The following is an 18,123-nucleotide window of genomic DNA, read 5'->3' as shown; positions in this document are numbered from 1 at the left end:
AACTGGTGGTACTGTGCAGTTACAAAGGCAGAGCTCCTCCAACATAAAAGTACTGAATGAGGGCCAGCATATAGAGAGCCTACTCTGAAGCCTGGTTTTCAGAAATAAATAGCTGTGTCACAAGGTTGAATCCCAGCAACAATGACTTTAAATTTTGCATTTTAGCATTGTACAGAGCAATTGAGCCATGGCCGTTTCCAAGTATACTTGTAATGTGTGCTAGAAGTGTGCAAGTGATGAATGTCTTAATTTCCTGTCCTCATTCAGCCATTCAAATTGCACATTCAACTTGCGAGTATTCCCTCCTTCCTCCACTTGTGTGCATGTGCATGCACACACACATATTCATGCATGTACAGGTGCACTGCATGCTCATGTACTCTCTTGTACTGCTCATACCTGTAGGACTATTTCTTATTCTTTCCATTCCAGTTTGGCATTATTTGGGAACAGGAGAGAATAAAATCTGCTCTTCAGCAGATGCTTGGTTGTTAGGGCAAGGGAAAGTAGAATAAATTTTCAGCATTTGAGGTTTTCAACTGCATCCAGAATTCACCAACTCCTCCTCCTTAATGGAAGTTAAGAGCTGCTGGAGTATTAAGTCATTGAACTGTCAGTGAGGCTGTTCTTTGACAGCTGACAGAGTGGAGGAATGAGGTTTATCCAGCCAGCCTTTTATTCTTTCTAAATCCTCTGTTTGAATGTCTGTCAGGGTGAAGCGCCTATCTGGAGTGGTGCTGTCAAAGCCAAAACTCTCTTCTTAGAGGTCCTTCCCCTGCCCACAAATAAATCAAACCTGAAGTGATTTTCTAAGAACTCGAATTTCTTGCAGCTTTTTACTTCTTGTGTTCCTGTCTAGAGAAGAACTTCTGCTTTCATAGTCTTTGTTGCTGTGAAAATATTACTTGGTCTTGAATGCCTTCTTTTTGGGGGGAGGGAAGGGGAGGTGAGGGGGAATGATAAGAAAATTGCAGAGCGTGAGCAATATATCATGAGGCCCTGGAGAAGACTAGTCTTTTGTGAATGAGACAGGAAGAGTAGTGTAGCTGTAGGATCTATGGGGACTTATACCAAAAGTGGGTTTTGGCCACCATTAATAATGTATGCCTCAGTTGCAGCAGAGGAATTATGTGCATTTTCTTTTCATTTTGCCTTATCCTGAAAATGCGCAGAAATCGGCACTTGTGTTTGCTGGTAGTAGGTACTATGGACTTACATAAACAGTACTTTTATGCTTGTGTGTTACCTAACCCTACAGAAACTCACCATCAATATCACTAGATACTCGAGTGTCTAGTGTGTATTAATGCCTTTGTTCTTGCTAGATGCAAGAATGCTGCATACATAACACTTAATGGCGAGAGATCTTTTCTGCAAGCTGACATAGCAGCAGCCAGTTTGCTTGATAACAATTGTTTTTATCCTTTGCATCTGAGGTCTAAAAGTGCATGTGCACACACAGTTTGCGCAGCAGTTCTATTAAGATGCTTTATTATCTTGGCTCATTGATGAGCTAAGCCTAAGTTTTAGCCTTGGATTGCCTTCTCTGTCCCAATTATAGCTTCAGTTAATTGTTTCTAGGAGGGCAAAATGCCAAATAAAACATAAAGCAAGAAATAAATAGAGAGCAGTGAATACACTTGCAATGTAAAAGCCATGTGATGAGTATTGGCCGAACAGTTGGAAAGCTAGTCTTTTTTTCTGAATTATAGTAGACAGCAAGACAGTAAAATATTCTAACACTAGTAAATAAATATGTATTTCCTTTGTGGTGTGAGGTTCTTGCTGTAATCTTTCTTTACTATCTCTGTAGTCTGAGAGAAAACAGTCATGCGGCTGCCTTATCGCTGTTAGGCTTTGGACAGCCAGCTATTTCAGATTTAAATACAACAGCCCCATTCTTAACCCATGAATTTCAGGCACTCCTTTTCAAGCTTGAGGTATTCCAGCCTCATAGCTGTACAGCACATACTTCTTTATTCAGACTGTGAAGATCTTCTGATCTATGCATCTTTGACTCTTAACCTACTTAGTATTTATTATGCTGCCCGCTGAAATTTACTGTGCACTGCTATTAGTGCTGCCTGTGGCCAGTGCCAATGGTGGTACCTGTGCCCCCTGGTTTTGGTGAGTGGGTGGGTGAGGTGTTTGTTTTTTGGGTTGTTTTTTAACATTCTTAATCTGTATTGTAGAGACATGATGGGATGGTTAAGTGTGGAAAAGAAGGCATTTCAGGGGGGGAAATGGCCTCTTAACCTGGAGAGAAATTGGAGAAATGGCATGTCTCTGGTCAGTCCAAAGCTAGAGAATAATGAGTCTCCTGTTGCCGCAGGCTGCACTGGACACTTGAACAGGTGCAAAAGGTGACTGGCTGGGCTAAAACTGAACCCACAGGGTGGGTTCTTGGGGCCAAGCCCAAAGAAGGGAATGATTTTGCTCGACAAGATCTCTTGGTGCTGATTTTTGTGAAATGGTCTGACTAGACATATGAAACCAAAGATCTTGTTTGGAAATGTAGGCTTAGGGGTACTTGTGTCAGACTGGTGCGAGTCTGAGAGCTGAAGTCCAAGTTCTCAGTCCCCAGCTCTTGTAAGAAAAATGCATATTCTGGCACTTGACTTCTAGCTCAGGTGCTTTCACAGACTGGATGTTAGAAGTTAGCAGTATGTCTTGATAAGCTCTGATACTTTCTCCCTTGTGCTTGTAGCTTCTAACCTCTTTCTTCTGGGTTTCCTCTTCTGCAGAGCCAGACTATGAGGTGTTCCTGAATGCCTCTAAAACACCTAAGTTTTCAGATGACCCCACAGAGCTCAACTGCAGGATCACAAATGCACAGGACACCGAAGCAAACATCCGCTTCACAGTTTCCTGGTACTACAGGCAGCGCCTGCGCAGCGATGATGTGGTGACAGAGGAACTCCTGGCCACGATGGATGCAGACTGGACTCTGCTGCTTGGGGACAGGAGCAGAGAGCGGACTCAGAATGGGGAAATAATCTTCTCTAAAAAGACTGCTGACATTTTCAGTTTACGAATCCAGTGGACTTCAGAAAGTGACAGAGGTGATTATTTCTGTGTCATCTCTGCGTGGAGTAGGCACCGCAACAACAGCTGGGTAAAGAGCAAAGATGTGACTTCTGCATCTGTCAGCATTTTCTGGGCTACACAAGGTAGGAACCTTGCACCTGTTTGCTGAAAGACGTGGATAGCTGAGATAGTTTTCTCTTGAGTAGGCCCATCAGCCAGAAAGCCTGCTATTGGGCTTTGGAAATGGGGTTCTGTGTTATGAAGAGGAAAAAACACTACTACCTTGTGTAAAGGCCTCTTATTTGTCAATGGAAGTAACTACTTAACACCACTCACCAGTTTATGCAACAGTTCAGAGTGAAAGTGCAAAGCAGAGATATGTCAATCAAATTGCGTTGAGACTTCCAGGAGCTGGGCTGTCATTGTGGCAGGGGTGACATCCAGCAGTGATGCTGGGGTCATTGCCCCCTTTCATGACTCCGAGTATTTTGGTCTCTCTAGGATGCATGTTGCTGCTAGCAACAGGGTTGTCTTGAGATGAAAAGAGGAGTGTCACTTACTTTAAGTCTTCTCTGTCTGCCAGTTTGAGAGGCCTTTTTTTTTTCTCCTACAAGCCCATGTTTAGAAGGCACTTCTGAGGAAGTTCATGGGCATAGTAGTACCAGAGTATCCAAAAAGAAGTGGGTGGCAGAGCAAATTCATTCAGTGATTTGCTTGGGTCTGGACCTTTTTTAGGCAGAAGTGTACTAGCTCAGGTCAGTATTTAAACTGACTCTGGGAGCATTTCTTCAAAGCTCAATAGAGTTACCTGAATCGCTTAACACTGGTTTAAAATGGGTGTATGTATCCTGGATGTCCTGTAGAGTGATACTGTTTTGGCTTAGGTGTGAGGTCATGCAAGAGGGTCTGTTGGATAGGGACAGAAGGAATAGAATAACCTAGGATGTCATGTCTTTGGCAAAACTCTGTGCTTAGCTAAGCTGCATTTACCCTCATAGATTTGTTTAACAGTCTAGCTCAGGCAGCCACAGACAGAGAACTGTATTTCAGAGACAAGTACTTTGAAATCAGTTTAAAGTTGTTTGGGGGTAATCCCTAAACAGTGATTGGAGAGCTTCTGCTGTGATTCTGCTTCAGTGGAGAGAAAAACAGTGGGCTGCTTGCTCAGTACTCCCTTCATCCCCAGCACAAGCGTGGTCCACGAAAAGGTCATTTTTTTTCACTGAAGCGGACTTCTCCAGCAGCAATGAGATCTCTCGTTAATGCTGAATGCTGGTAACAATTAGTTCAGTTGTTATGCCACAACACGGACTGTGTGTGTGTATGTGCATGCATGCGTAATGGATCATTGCCTTCAGAGCAGCTAGAGAGACCAGCTGGAGTTGAAAAGTCTCAGCCTGTGTTGACATTTCTGAGGGAAAACAAACTGTGACAGGTGTGAACATTCCCTTATTTCTGGATTTATTCCAAAAACTCTGCTAATTTTGCGATACAAATGTAAATATTATAGTCCCCATGCTGGAAAGTATATTTTGTTGGCAAAACTTGCAGTTGGGAGATTTATGATGTGAAAGTGAGCTCTCCTACAAACACCTCCTCCTGAAAAAGCATGTTATATGTATATATGGCGTGCAATATATAGGTTTGATTTCCCCTTCTTCCCTTCCACCCTCATGCACCCCCGCGCACTCTTGCAGCAGCCTAGCCCCAGATGCCTTTCTCTGTGTGCCCTGTCCTCTGCCATATCCTGTTCATGCGAGCTCCAGAGTCGGCTGTGAGCCCAGTGCTGGAGCCAGCAACTATGAAGGAGTTAATCTGCCGCTGCCTCTGCTCTCTGACTGTTGTTTTGACAAGTATCTCTGGTGATTTGAGTCCCTAACTGCTCCCAGCGCTTATAAAAGCGAGCAGCCAGGCTCCCACGTGTTCGCCTAAGGAGAGAACAGAAATTTGCCTCTTCCTTGGATAGCTTGTGCCTACATGAGGCTTTATTTCCAACTATTTCATTACTTACATCATCGGTGTTAACTTCAGAGCAGTGCTTGGGGAGGAGGACTTTGGAGAAATCCCACTTTGGAAAAGGTTGTCCTGAGTTTTTGAGAAAGGAGAAGTGGCTTTTTGTTGTGTCTGGCGGTCAGTCAGCACAGAGGGGTGTTCAGGATAAGAAAGCCTTTGGTTGAAATGTAAACATCGTGTGAAGATGTCAAAGTCCTTTTTGTGTGTGTGTTGTATAATAAGTTGTATGTTTGTCCATTTTAACTTGAGGTTTTTATCATCTTTTCCTATTTTGTTCTGTTGGGACCAATAATGCTTACGTCTTTCTGCATGCTCAGCTTTGCAAATACAGCCAATTGCTATCATAGATCACTGTTGTTTTTGACATGGTGTGCCCGATTTGTTTCTTCCCCTCTTTTTTCTACCCTCTCTCCTGCCAAGGTGACAAAGAAAGCATCTTGTATCTCACCTCAAAAAAGAAAAGCATAAATTATATTGTTATTTTTTTTCTTATTTAGAGTACAAATGCCAATCAGTAAAAAGGGGTAAAGGAAGGGAGAAAACCTTTTTTGACTGGCTCTGCGGATGATTTTCAACCCAGAAAAATGTTTGATAGTTTGAAAGATAATTTTATTTATTAATTTGAGTGTGAGTACTGCCTATATTTGGAGCACAGTTGCTGTTTGCAGTGGAATGCAGCATTGGTGTTTTGTTTCTTAAACCAGTGTTGTCAACTTTGGATCTGCATGGAAGTGTTTGAAAAAGAGAACATTATCTTTTAATTGAAATTCCAAATCCCAAGGGTACTAGTATTTGAGGTTCTGTTAATACTTCTGTCTTTAATTTGCAGAATAATTGTATTTAACATAATGTTACTTGTCCTAAATGCTTGCTGAGGCCCTCCCATTACATTTAATTGGGAACAAGGGCATCTTAATCTTTGAGGAAGTCCTGTGAATAGAGAACAGGTGATATTTCTGCTGCCCACTTTTCTTTGCCATTGCTGGTATATAATAGACACTGCATAGTATAGACACGCAGTTCCTCTTGAGCAAGGAAATTCCCATACCCATGGCACTGAGGTGTATGTGCCAGTTTGGGTGTAGGAATAAGAAAGTGCATTAAGTTAGGTGTACAAGCCCCAGTCGGGGGTGGCTGGGCTCCTCGTGCCTGGCCAGCGAGGACGGCCTAGTTGTGTGTGCGCAGCGGTGGGGAGAGCCGTTGCGTTGTATGTACACGTATCAGGCTGTGGTGCAGGCCTTAGTGCGCCTGCTGTATTTTCAGAGCTCTTGGTATCAGACCTGCTGGGCCTACAGTTGTACCTCAGGGTGTTGTATAGCCTCCTTCTCCTATGAAGGCAAAGCTGTCATTACCTTAATGTCTGTTGCATTCCCTGTACTTGCAATCTAGCTGGTGCGCTGGGGGATGAAGGAGCCTTTATGAATATTGAGATGGCGTTACTGGAGGCTGCTGACAAGGCGTTAGGCTCTGAGGTTACTGTTAGCTGTGGCCATTGTGCTGCTTTTCCAACCGGAGTCAGTGGAGTGCAGGGAAGGTGTTTGCTGTTTCCTGAAGTCTTCTTGCCTGTGTAGGTGTTAGGCTTCTCTAGAAATTCGACTGGCTTAGATGAGGTGAAAACGCTTTTTGGTCACTACCCACAAAGTACTCTTGAAGCTGAGCACGTACTTTGTGGTAGAGAGCAACAGAAGAATTATGGTGTGGCTTAACCACTTGGACTGGCCAGTGATGGAAGGCAGAAGCATGCACTGCCAGGCTCCAAAGTACAGTTTATTACTCAAATTTTATCTGAATCATTTGGCTAGGATTTCTTTTGCTGCTAGCCCCCTGTCCTGGAGTAGCGCCCAAAATGCTTATAAGCTTTGAGTATGGTTTACTTAGGATCTCTTCCCCTACCCCTTTCCAACATAAACTCTGCATATTGCAGCCTCCTGTATGTGACTGACCAGGGTGTGTTTTATCATGCTTTTCATTCATGGAGCTTTACAAGAAGGAGATGAGACTCTGCATGGGATTGCAGGCATGTGTGCGGAGGGGCAAGCGTATGGAGTAGCGGTCAGGACATAGACATTGCTTCCTTGGCAATTCTCAGAAGATTAGGAATGAGAAGAGCTACAGAGCTGTAGCTCTTGAAAGAGAATATTCTTTGACCTCTCGGGCCCATCTTATGCTGTAAGATCTGATGAGTAGTTTCTGTTGACACGAGAAACATGAAGACACTTTCCTTGCAGGTTATTGTTATTTCTAACCTAAGTGCCAAATCTTTGGTCTCTCTTCTTTCTCATAACATGCGCTGTTACACGCAGAGACAACTACATGCTTTTCTAGGTGGGGGTGATGGAGTGCTAATTACATTTCATCTGCTGCTACTGAAGGAGAAAAATTTTGGCACCGAACTGTACTGTTAAGAATGGTGATCCAGACTTTTCTAGTTGATAGAGTATGGGGTGCTTTTTTGTTTGTTTTGCTTTACTACATATGCAGGTCTCTAATATTATTGCAGATTCAGAAATGTTCCTTTGATCTTTTTTGACTTTTCTTGCAACAAGAAACATACAGCACCTGTATATGCTGGTTTTTGTGTCCCCTTCTCTATTCTGGTCTGCATTTCTTATGGTCTCGCATAAGAGGAGGTGCCTCTGCCTTCTGTATTCATCCAACCTAAGGAGCTTTGGGTTTTTAAAAGGTAGAAAAATCCTTTGAAAGGACTTTCATAAGAATGTATCTCCTGTTCTCTGTTCAGCATCGTAATTTGTAACCCTTTTGAATTCTACCACTGTTCTCCAGCTGCATCTCTGAGCCTCAGATGTTCTCTTCCACAAACTCTACGGATGGCATTTCTGCTGTTGTCCCATGCTACCACCACTTTTGTCCTTTTTCTTTAGCAAAAATAATTGGTAAAAGCAGCATTTTCTACTGCCCTCAAATGAAAAGTCATGAAAGGATGTCTAGGAACAGAGTTTACTCTGTCCTTGCAGGGGACAAGACATTCCCCTGTGTATGGCTGCCTGACCTGTGGCTCAGGGAATAATTGAAGTAAGGCATTTGGAGCCCAGTTAGTAGGGAGTGTTGTCTATTCTCAGCTACATCTGTACTGCTCTGATCACGTGAAGGTATGTGTTAAGCACATGTATGATAGACCAAATGCAAGATTTCTTTTTCAGTGGACCCAGTCCTCTGATGTGAAGATCGACAACATAAAGAACATTTGCATCAGGAGGGATTTTTGCCCAGAGCCGCCTCATAAGGCCTAGAAAGCAGCAGTATGTGGCAGAAAAGTATGGCTAGCTATTTGTGCTTCTGCTTTGGGGGCAAAATATAATTGTCTACTATATTTCTAAAATATGTGGCAAGCTCAGTCTGTGCTGGGCTCCTAAATGCTGCAACCTCATGAAGAAAGTGATACCAGAATCTCATGGACACAGAATGAAGAAAAAATGGATTTGAAGTCTAGAATCAGATGAATGATGAGCTCTCTCACAAGGGAGCGGAGAATGACTCTGTGCGTGCAACTTCAATTGTGATTGTACCCGGAGTGCTTAAATGTGCAACTCTTGTATTCCCACTTGCTTAGTGGGTGGAAGCATGAGGGGGGTTTGGTGTGGAGTATCAAGTAATTCTGTGCTCAGCCAGACCACTAGAAGCAGCTCAGCCTTTGCCACTCCTGCTGTTTCTTTATATAGCTTAGTACTGTGATCTGCTTTATACAGTACTGATTTAAAGTTGTCATACCAGGTTTCTCATCTTGTGGGCTGTGTTTACTCATTGTGAAAACTGCTGCTTGAAGGCAAAACACTGCAAAATGTAATCTTGACAAGTATCTTGTTGCTCTTGTGGGGAGGGCATAAATATTACTGCATTTAGTTCAGTTTTGGGGAATGTGTTACAATCTCACCATTGCTTATTTCCCTTTTCCTGAGAAGTTTCACCTTGCATAAAGGTGATCTGTGTAGTTTTTTGTTTAACATGTCTACACTCGTTTTTTATAAAGGGGGTAAGGGAGACTGTGCTGTAGCGAAGTAAGTCCAGGAAGTTGGACTGGCTGTATTTTTGCAGTACCGCTACTTTGGGAAGTGGCTGTAAGCTATATATTCTGCCCCAGCCCTCCTTTCTTAGGAAGAACCTGGGTGTGCAGGATGTCTCTTCATCACTGTGCCAAGAAACTAGCAACTCCCTTTCCTTTTATCTGATTCCGATTTCAGTCACTCCTCATTTTCTCAATTGCTCACTGCGAGCTTGTATTTTTTGTGTCTTGGGGCTGTGCTCCTAGATGTATAATTTTCCCAAACCCTGTAATTAAAGGATTCTTGAGATTGAGGAGCTGGCAAACTTGGAGAATGCTGAAGAAAGGGAAGGAAACTGAGCAGTAAGTGTTGCTGGCAATCTTGATACCAAATAGACTGTTGAGAAACATCAAGGGTTCTGGTAGGCTTGTACTCTGGTAGAATGCATGAGAAGCAAGGGAAAAACACATGTGGAGGCAGAGGTATACTGAAGTCTTTCAACACAGAGGTGTGTATGTGGGTGTGTTGGGGATGGAGACTTCTCCTGTTACCACCAACTTTTTTGTCATGCAATTTCAACTGATCTTGGGAGTTCAGCTGAATGTGTCTGGATTGCTGTCAGGGTGGATTTTCAAGGGAAATAAAAGAAGCTACACTAAGTGCTGCCGATTTGGTTAGTGGCAGCTTTTGTCAGTAGTCATGAATACTTCAGTGGTGTCCTTGTACTCTGTTGCTGAGGGTGCTTTTCCAGATCCAGTGTAAAACTGGGACTCTGAGTCTTGTCTGACTAATATCTTTACTCCTCAATAAAAAAATCCTGGCGGTCCTGTCATGCTATGACCTGTGTATTGCATTATCTGTTCAGTATTTTGTGTTCATTTGAATTCTTGTATCTTGACCCAAACTGTTGTGTACTGGTGTGTGTGCACTGTTGAGTAGCGTTCTGGGATGTCCACATGTGTTTAGATAAACGTGCTGGGATTTGTTTCTCAAAAAAAGAGTACTTTGCTTATTTGTAATGTTCTAGATTGAAAGGTGCTGCAGAAATATCTGCACCTATTTATTTACCCCTCTCTTGCTGCTTATTTCCTTCCCTCTTCAGATTACACGCTTACAGTGGAGGCCGTGAAATTGAAGCCATTCTTTGTAGCAGGTCACACCTTTGAGATGACATGCAAAGTGTCTTCGAAAAACATCAAGACGCCACGCTATTCTGTCCTCATTACAGCTGAGAAGCCACTAACGGATCAGTCGAATCCCAATGGAACCACTCGCATAATCTCCTTGAACCAGGATTCAGTAGTGCGGCTGGAAGACTGGACGGACCAGACTCGTGTAGACGGTGTGGTTCTGGAGAAGGTCCAGGAGAATGAATTCCGCTACAGGATGTATCAGACCCAGATTTCTGATGCTGGCTTGTATCGCTGTGTGGTGACTGCCTGGTCTCCAGGTGGTGGTGGCATGTGGCGTGAAGCAGTGAATGGCTTATCCAACCCTATCCAGATAGACTTCCAGACATCAGGTTGGTATAGAATCTGGCAGCTGTGTGTCTAAGCCAGAAAGGAAGAGAGTTCTGTGATGTTCTCCCAGTGGTTTCCCTGCCTCTGGGAAATGCCTACTCTTCGGAACATGGAAGGGGTCTCCGAATGGTATGATGGCTGAGCTATGCTTGTCTCCTTTGGTGGTACTTGTGTCCTTTGTGCTATTGATTGTTTACAGAAAGATGTTCAATGAATTGGCGGTAATCATAACCCCTGGGTTTTTCTTTACTAATGCAGCTTTTATGGTTCTGCAGGCTCAGAGCTGATTCTCAGTATAGAATAACTGCTGCCACATTTGCCAGCTTTATCACTAGATTGCTGTTAGGTAGTGGCTGCTCTGGAAGAACACTAATATAGACTAGATTTCTGTTCCAAACCAGACTTGATTAGCATAGCATTAAATTGCCTGAGCACACCTTCCTGTTGATGTAATTGCAAAAAATGGTCAGGTCAAGGCAATGGTAATATTTCAGCCATCTCAGCAAGTGTATCCTGCCACTGGAAGACCTTAGAGGCCCCTTGTGGCTGTTCTACAAAGCTCCACAAATTGGGATGAATTTCAGTACCCAGAGGTGCATCTTGTTCCTCACATCCTCGCTGAAACCCTCACCTTCAGCTGTAGCATAGTCTGCCTGTTGAGATTTTTCTAGAGAAGCATGCCTGTCCTGCTCTGTTGTTGGGGGGAAGGAGAGAGGGACAGCATTGGTTTGGATCATCAGAGATGCATGTTAACACCGACTTCTTATCATGCTATGTGGGTGGGAAGTGCCACATTTTTATAATGGTGGTACACTTAGGAGTGAAGGGCTCATCTTGTGATTTGATTAAACCAAGCTGGTGATTTCCTGAGCAGTTTTGAAGGGCTCTCAGTGTAGCCCAAAGTGCATCCTATGTTGGAGCTCTCTAGCTAGCTGCCTTATCTCAAACCTTCTGCACTCCCCCATACCTGTTCACAAGCACAGCTTGGGAGAAGGTCTCTTCTAACATCCCTTGTTCTTCATGTGAGTTATTCTGCTTATAATAGCGGGGCTGTAGTTTTTTTAGAAGATGTGGCTGTGACTAAGCAAGAGGAGCCTGACTTCTGGTTGCATCTGTAACTAAGGTAACTGTTCTCTATGAGATGACTTCTAAAAACTGAATTTCCTTATACTAGGCCCACTGGGAAAAGGACAAGGGCTGAGTGTAGGGGGAAGCCTTGCAATGAGGACATCACTTTGTAAGAAGCTTGGAAATGTAGCATCCTGATATAAACCCTAATGAAGATGCAGCCTGACCTAAGCTGGCCAGAGAGAGGACACTGACTCAGCTCAATGCTTCTTTCAGGTCTAGATAACTTCTGATTGACTTTTTGTTTAGTTTTATGGTTACTGTTCTGAAAATAATGTTAGTTGCTTATGTTCCAAATGTCTCGTAGAGCAGCACTGTCACAGATGAATATTGCTGTAGACTTGTTGTCTTCTCAGGATGGTTTAATGGACTATAGTTTTAGCCTTCTTACTCTTGATATCTGGGTCAGACACAGCGGGAGAGCACATTTGCAAAGGGGTGATGCAAGAAACCAGCAAGAATGAGATTTATCCCAAACCCCTCCCCTCCAAGCTCTTACATGGAGGCTTTCTTGCACGAAGTGGTCGTTGGTGACTCTCCCAACACTGCTCATGTTATGTCACTTTGAACTCCCAGCCAAAAAGTTTGGCAGGATGCTATTAATATCTGTGGTTCAGAGGGAAACCTGTGAGCTATGCAAGGGAGGGAAGTGTGCATGTTGCAGACTTGACTTCTTTTTGCTGTCACTCTCTACTCCTAGCCTCTTCACCCAGATAGGATTTCTGGAGCATGGAGTAAAGAAAGGGAGGCAGCCTGTAGAACTGCCCTGGGAATGTGTGAATTCCAGTAGCAGGGCTGGAGCAAGGGGAGGGATGGTCCTGAAGCCCTGTCAGCCTTTCATTCTTTACAAAAAAACTGAGAGAGAAATGAGATCCCAGGCACAATTTACTGGAGAGCTATTTCCCAAAATAATCTTGGCATGTAGCAAAATCTGACTTGAAATACCTTCCTTTCTTCAATTGATGGATGAACTTTGTGTCCTTTAGTTGTTACTCAGATATCCTTGCTCGACATTCATCTTGGCATGAGGAGGACGTGATAATTCCACAGTTAGTCCATTCGAACTGTGCTCATTATTTGGAAAATTATTTGGAATCAGGTATACAAGACAGAAGAGGTTTTGTGGGTGTGTTACTTTGGTTTTGTTTGCTGAGTTGTACTGTCTTTGATGCAAACTGAGTCAGGAAGCTGGAGGTGAATGGCAAAGTTATGGAGGGGCTATAAAAACACAGCTCAGATATCACGCTCTTGTCTTGCATCTTGTGGTACAGGCAGCTGTCAAACTTGTTCCCTAATGGGAATGGTGAAAGGCAGAAGTGCTGAGGTAGCTAGTGGCTTCTAGGGAGAATGACAGGTTCTCCAAAATTGGAGGGAAGATACTAACAGGAAAGGGTCAGAAAAAGCAGGGGCAGACACCTCTCCAGGCAACTGTAAAAGCTGGAGAGCACCACTTTGCTAAATCCTGAGTTAAAGGGAGGGTGGGGTGTGATCAGTAGCTTGTGGATGTGTTTCTCCCTGGTAGGAAAACTGTTAACGAGTCAATTGCACTGAGTTCTGGGGTTCTCAAACTGTAACAGAAAGAAATTTTAACTGAGACTGCTAGACATGATATAGTAAGGCAGTATAATTTTGAAAAATAGAGTATTCCAGTCTCCTCCCTACTTTGAAGGCTTGGACAGCATTTTCAGCTTGCACCATGGGGGATGAAGTGGGGAGGTGATCAATACAGAAGCAGCATTTTCAGCAGAAGGAAGCCCTTAAAAGGTTTTACATGAAGCTTTTAGTGGTAGGAGGAATTTCTTTCTCAGTTGTTTTTATTGATTCCCCTTTGACAGGGGATGGGGAAACTTGCTAGGACTGGAAATCCTTCCCTCCAGTTTGACTCCCTCCCAGACCTCTCCGAGTTGAGTGATGTTTCAAGGAGGGGTTTTTAGTGTGCATATGCATTGTGCAATGTGATCTATCTGAATGACAGGAGGCCTGTAAGCGCTTATATATGAGCTGGGGACTGTGCACATGAAACTTCAGTGTTTCCTGCCACAATAGGCTTGAAATGTGTCAGTGCTCTGAAATGTTTTTCCATGAACATCTGTGGAAAATGTCTTGCTCAGATTCTTTCCATTCAAGGCAGAATTGCTGGCTGCCAGCAGAGACCTCCTCTCTTCTTTCTCCACTTGCTGTTGCAGAGGGACATATTTATTCCACTTGGTTAATGATCTGAAATGTTAATGTAAAGGCATTTGTTTGAAACCTCCTGAACTAAAAAATGAAATGTGGATTTTGTCCACTGAATTATATAAACTGGAAGTTGCGGGGTGGTGGTGGTGAGGAGGAGCCTAGTAGGTCATTAGTTTTCAAATATTCAGTCAATGGCAGATTGTTCTCTGCTGGATATATTTTAAGACCAGAGAGGATCTTGTGAATCGTCTGGTCTGGCCTTATGAATAACATGGATCACTAGACTAATTTCATAAACTGAATGCCTGCTCTATATCCAGTAGCTGTAAGCAAACTAAGCTTATTTTGGGTGGCAGGGGGAAGCTGTCCCATATGAAGACTTCAGTATTCTTCAGTGCTTTTTTTTTTTTGGTTTTCCCAGTCTAGAACAGAGGTTCTCCCACTTCTTTTTCAAAGGTTGCCCAGCAATGTGAGGGACAAGAGCAGCTGTCAGTGTTTGTCTTTAAATTTTCTCTTAATTTCATTGCATCATTTCTGCTGAAACTCAAATGCATCCTCTCCTCTTGAGCTACTGGATGATGTATGTGTACGTAGCCTTTCTTTCAGCCTGGAACACACCCGTCTTCTGTTCCTTGCTGTTCTTCTGAAACCAGTGTATGAAGACAGCTTCTTGTAGGACTTGTGATCCTACCCATCCGCACTGAAATATCTCACTTGTCTTCTGGTCACCTGGAGATGTTGCTCCAGTGGCAATGCCTTTGCACTGCAAGGGCTGAGCAGCGGATGAGAAAGGCTGTCGTCTTTTTTTTTTTTTTTTTTTTTTGTGCACCCCTTTGCCCTCAGCCTTAGTTGAGCTAGCCAGCAAAGGTGGGAGTCAAGTAGCTGGGAACTTCCTTGAGATCAGAATGCTTATCTGATGCAGGTCTGTGTACAGATATCTGGTTCAAATAGCTCCAGCTGGCCTGCAGCTGTTTTTTTAATGCTGAGGCACCTGGTCTCTGTGAAATCCACCTGGTTTATCCTGGCATCATAAATTCTTCTTTGGCGTTTGTCCTTTAATTTTCTATCCCTTTTACCCTGAACCTGGCAACCTATGTTAGTGTTTAGAGTCTCTTTGCACACTATACACTCACAGGTATTTCCACAGAAGTGACTTATTTTCCTTCAGGGAAGTGAGGAGAAGGAAGCTTTTAATCTCAATATGAGAAGTATGTTATGAGAGAACACCATTTGGATCTTGGCTGTGCTCTCAGCTGGCTTCCCCCTGTGCCATTCAGCAGAGGGCAGAAAGCTCTGGAGAGGCAAAAATAAAAGAACTTTAAGGGAAGCGTCTCAATGAAATCTTCAACTCTGGATTACATCTGCATGTGAGCTCATTGCACAGCAATGTATTATCGTTCACTTTGGAAGAAGCTGAGATAAACTGAGAGCTGCTGAAATATGAGCTGAGTATTGATGTTGAACTTGCAATTAAAATGAAATGATGCCCTGCAATGACCCTGAGAGATACTTAGTTTCAAAAAAGGAGAATAGAAAGATTCTTAAAGGAAAGAAACTTTAATCATGAAAATGAATGAAGAGCCATACAGCAGACACTTTTTGGCAAGAAAGGCTGGTATTTTCCAGCCAATGTTAATGGGCAGGAACATGGTTTGTCATTGTGTGCCTTTGTGCCTGTGCGCATTAATTTGTAGATGGAAGTAGAAACCACAGGTTAAACCACTGGGGGCTTCTTCCAGTAACAGTTATTGTGACGTTTGGGGTAAAACTTGTTAGGGAACAGCTAACAACAGTTAGGTTGTATCTAAACTTACATACAGCCTTACTACAGTGAGGAACAGAGATTTTGGCTTAGTTTAAATCAAAGGTCTCAGCAGAAGATGGCAATTTAGGGGAAGGCTGATGCTTAGCTCTTAGAATTGGGAATGCTGGTTTGTTTTGTGAATCTGCGCTCTTTAGTTTCTGAATTAGCTGAGGGCATGACACTTATCGTCAAACCTGAAGTTATTAATATCCAATTATTTCTCAGCTTTCAAACTCCTGAGCAGCTTTCTGACACTTTGTTTTGTTCTTGATGAGCTTTACAGGTCATGCTTGATCTGTCAACCCTGCAATTGAAACTAAATTCTAGTTTGTTCATTCTCCCAAGTGACCAGTAGGTGCCAATAACAGTATTTCAAACTGTTAAATACAGGTGGCAAGGTGAGCAAAGCCACATCATCTGTTATCTGTAGAGTTTTATTTTTCTCAGTGTTAATGTAGCATGAACTCAGATCTCGTCGAAGGAGAATTCATGTCACCTCCCCAACCCTTCCTGTGACACTGCAAGTGCTTGAGTGTGGCAATGCTGAGATCCTGATAGCTGGTGTCATCAGTGTCTACTGGGAGTTGCCTGTTACTGCATGCCTGCATCTATAAGCTTGGGGTTGGGGGGAGGGGTCGTGTCTTGGAGGGTAAAAACTTAAGAAAAACACTGGGGGTTTTTGTGCAAAGCCCTGCTTGGTGGAGTCTAGATCCAGGGCCTCTTGAATACTGTGGTGTGATTGGTAATGGGGGAAAAAAACCACAACAGGATCTGGACCTTGCAGAAGATTTTTGTCGCACATTTGTGACCTCTTGGGAGGTCCTCAGGAGCCTTGAAAATGTGTCTGGAAGCATCCTGTGTTTGCTCTGGTGCTGTTTTTTGCCCAGGTGCTTTTCTTGAGCCTGCAGTAAAGCAGATGTCCAGTTAGATAAGGTGATGGTTTTGCTTGTAAGCTGCTAACAAACACTGGTTTGCTGCTGCTTTTGTTTGAGATTGGCATGCAGCTCATTTCTGCTTCCCTCATTCTGTTGCAAGAAAGGTTCAGTTGAAGCCAGAGTAAATTGTTTAAGCTGGGGACATAAATCAGGCAAGTTATAATCAGGTTAAAAGCACTGGTCAGTTGGGGTTTTTTAGAGTAAAACCAAACAAAACCAAGACCAGAACCTGTCTATAGAGAAGGGCAGCATGCAGATGACTTTTAATGAGGGATTAGAGCCATGTCATCAGCTTCTGTGAATCTTTCCCAGGCAGCATAGTGACTACAACTCTTGACTCAAGTGTACCTTATGGTGCAGGGTAGGGGATGAAATGGTCTTTGTGCTCCAGCTCCGGGCTAATTGGTCTCTACTGAAACAGCCTCCTACCTTTTCAGGTTTTGCACTGGGGAAAAAAAATAAATCTATGAAGATGCTTTATTCTGTCCTTTCATGCCTGAGGGCAGCCTGAGGGCCCGGGGCATGGGGTATATCAGCAGAAGGCCTGAGATACTTCCAAAGAAGATGCTTCTCCTAGGAAGTTGCAACCACACAGTTTTCAAGACTGAACTAAGAAGCTTTCACTGTAATGAAGCTTGCTTAGGTTTAAAAAAAAAAAAAAAAAAAAGTAATTGTTTTCCCTCTTCAGCTGAAGAAGGAGGAGCACAACCCCTGACACATGTCTCAACTCTGTTGAAATCCAGTTCTTCTAACACAGGACAGTGATTTCTTCCTGGAAGTACAGATGGTAATTTGCAGGAGATGTATCCTAGTAGGGAAATAACAAAAGGAAAATAACTGTTTGTGGCTTACCAAGGGGAAGTATGATCATGAAATGACAGAGCAGCTGCTGCCTAGCAGCCTTCTTACTTCCCAGGAAGCTTTGACTCTTCATGTGGAAGGCAGGGTAGAGATGCGCTTGGTGACCCAGAACTGAAGGCTGTGTAGGGAGTGCTGCATTACCATGATACATGGCCTTTCCTGGCTGAGTGACCAAACAAGCTTAGCTTTTACCCCTGTGACACTCAATGGCCAGGAGTGCTCAGACTGCACTCTGCATTAGTGGTTTGTTGGCATGCCAGGGTTTGAAGCCAGTGTCTGTTGAATGCAGTGGATGGGGGACTTTCAACCTAGAAATAAGGCCTGAAAAGTCCTGTCTATGTGTACTCTGTCTTTCCTTGTTTACCCTGCCAGGGCAGGGGTAAGGCAGCCCATCTGCAGCCTGACGAAGTTGAGATCATGCAGTTCATCTCCCTTGCTCAATCGATGCCAGCATCTAGCCAGGATGGAGCCTGTTGGCTGGAGTAGAGCATGTCCCATATTCCTGATATGATGTCACCTCGCTGCTGGGACTTAGGATAGACCCCAAGCTATAGACAGTACCAGGATTATTATGGTGCTGTTTTGCCTTTGATTGGTGCAGCAGAGGGTATGTGCTGGGGATGCGGGGATGTTTGTGGCAGATTTTGGCAGCCTCT

At 43.6% G+C, this 18,123-nt stretch overlaps 1 protein-coding gene across 3 annotated transcripts in view; it reads left to right on the top strand.

The window, feature by feature from the left end:
- The window catches only part of PTGFRN (prostaglandin F2 receptor inhibitor), a 71,425-nt gene that overhangs the window by 39,014 nt on the left and 14,288 nt on the right, over positions 1 to 18,123 (top strand). For all 3 annotated transcript variants that reach the window (XM_069785437.1, XM_069785438.1, XM_069785439.1), the window contains 2 exons: positions 2,745 to 3,170; positions 10,144 to 10,563. In XM_069785437.1, coding sequence (XP_069641538.1) covers positions 2,745 to 3,170; positions 10,144 to 10,563 — 846 coding nt within the window. The remainder of the gene's footprint in view (positions 1 to 2,744; positions 3,171 to 10,143; positions 10,564 to 18,123) is intronic.

Source organism: Haliaeetus albicilla, chromosome 6 (assembly GCF_947461875.1).
Source record: "Haliaeetus albicilla chromosome 6, bHalAlb1.1, whole genome shotgun sequence".
Taxonomy (NCBI): Eukaryota; Metazoa; Chordata; class Aves; order Accipitriformes; family Accipitridae; genus Haliaeetus; species Haliaeetus albicilla.
This window is presented reverse-complemented; position numbering and strand designations above follow the sequence as displayed.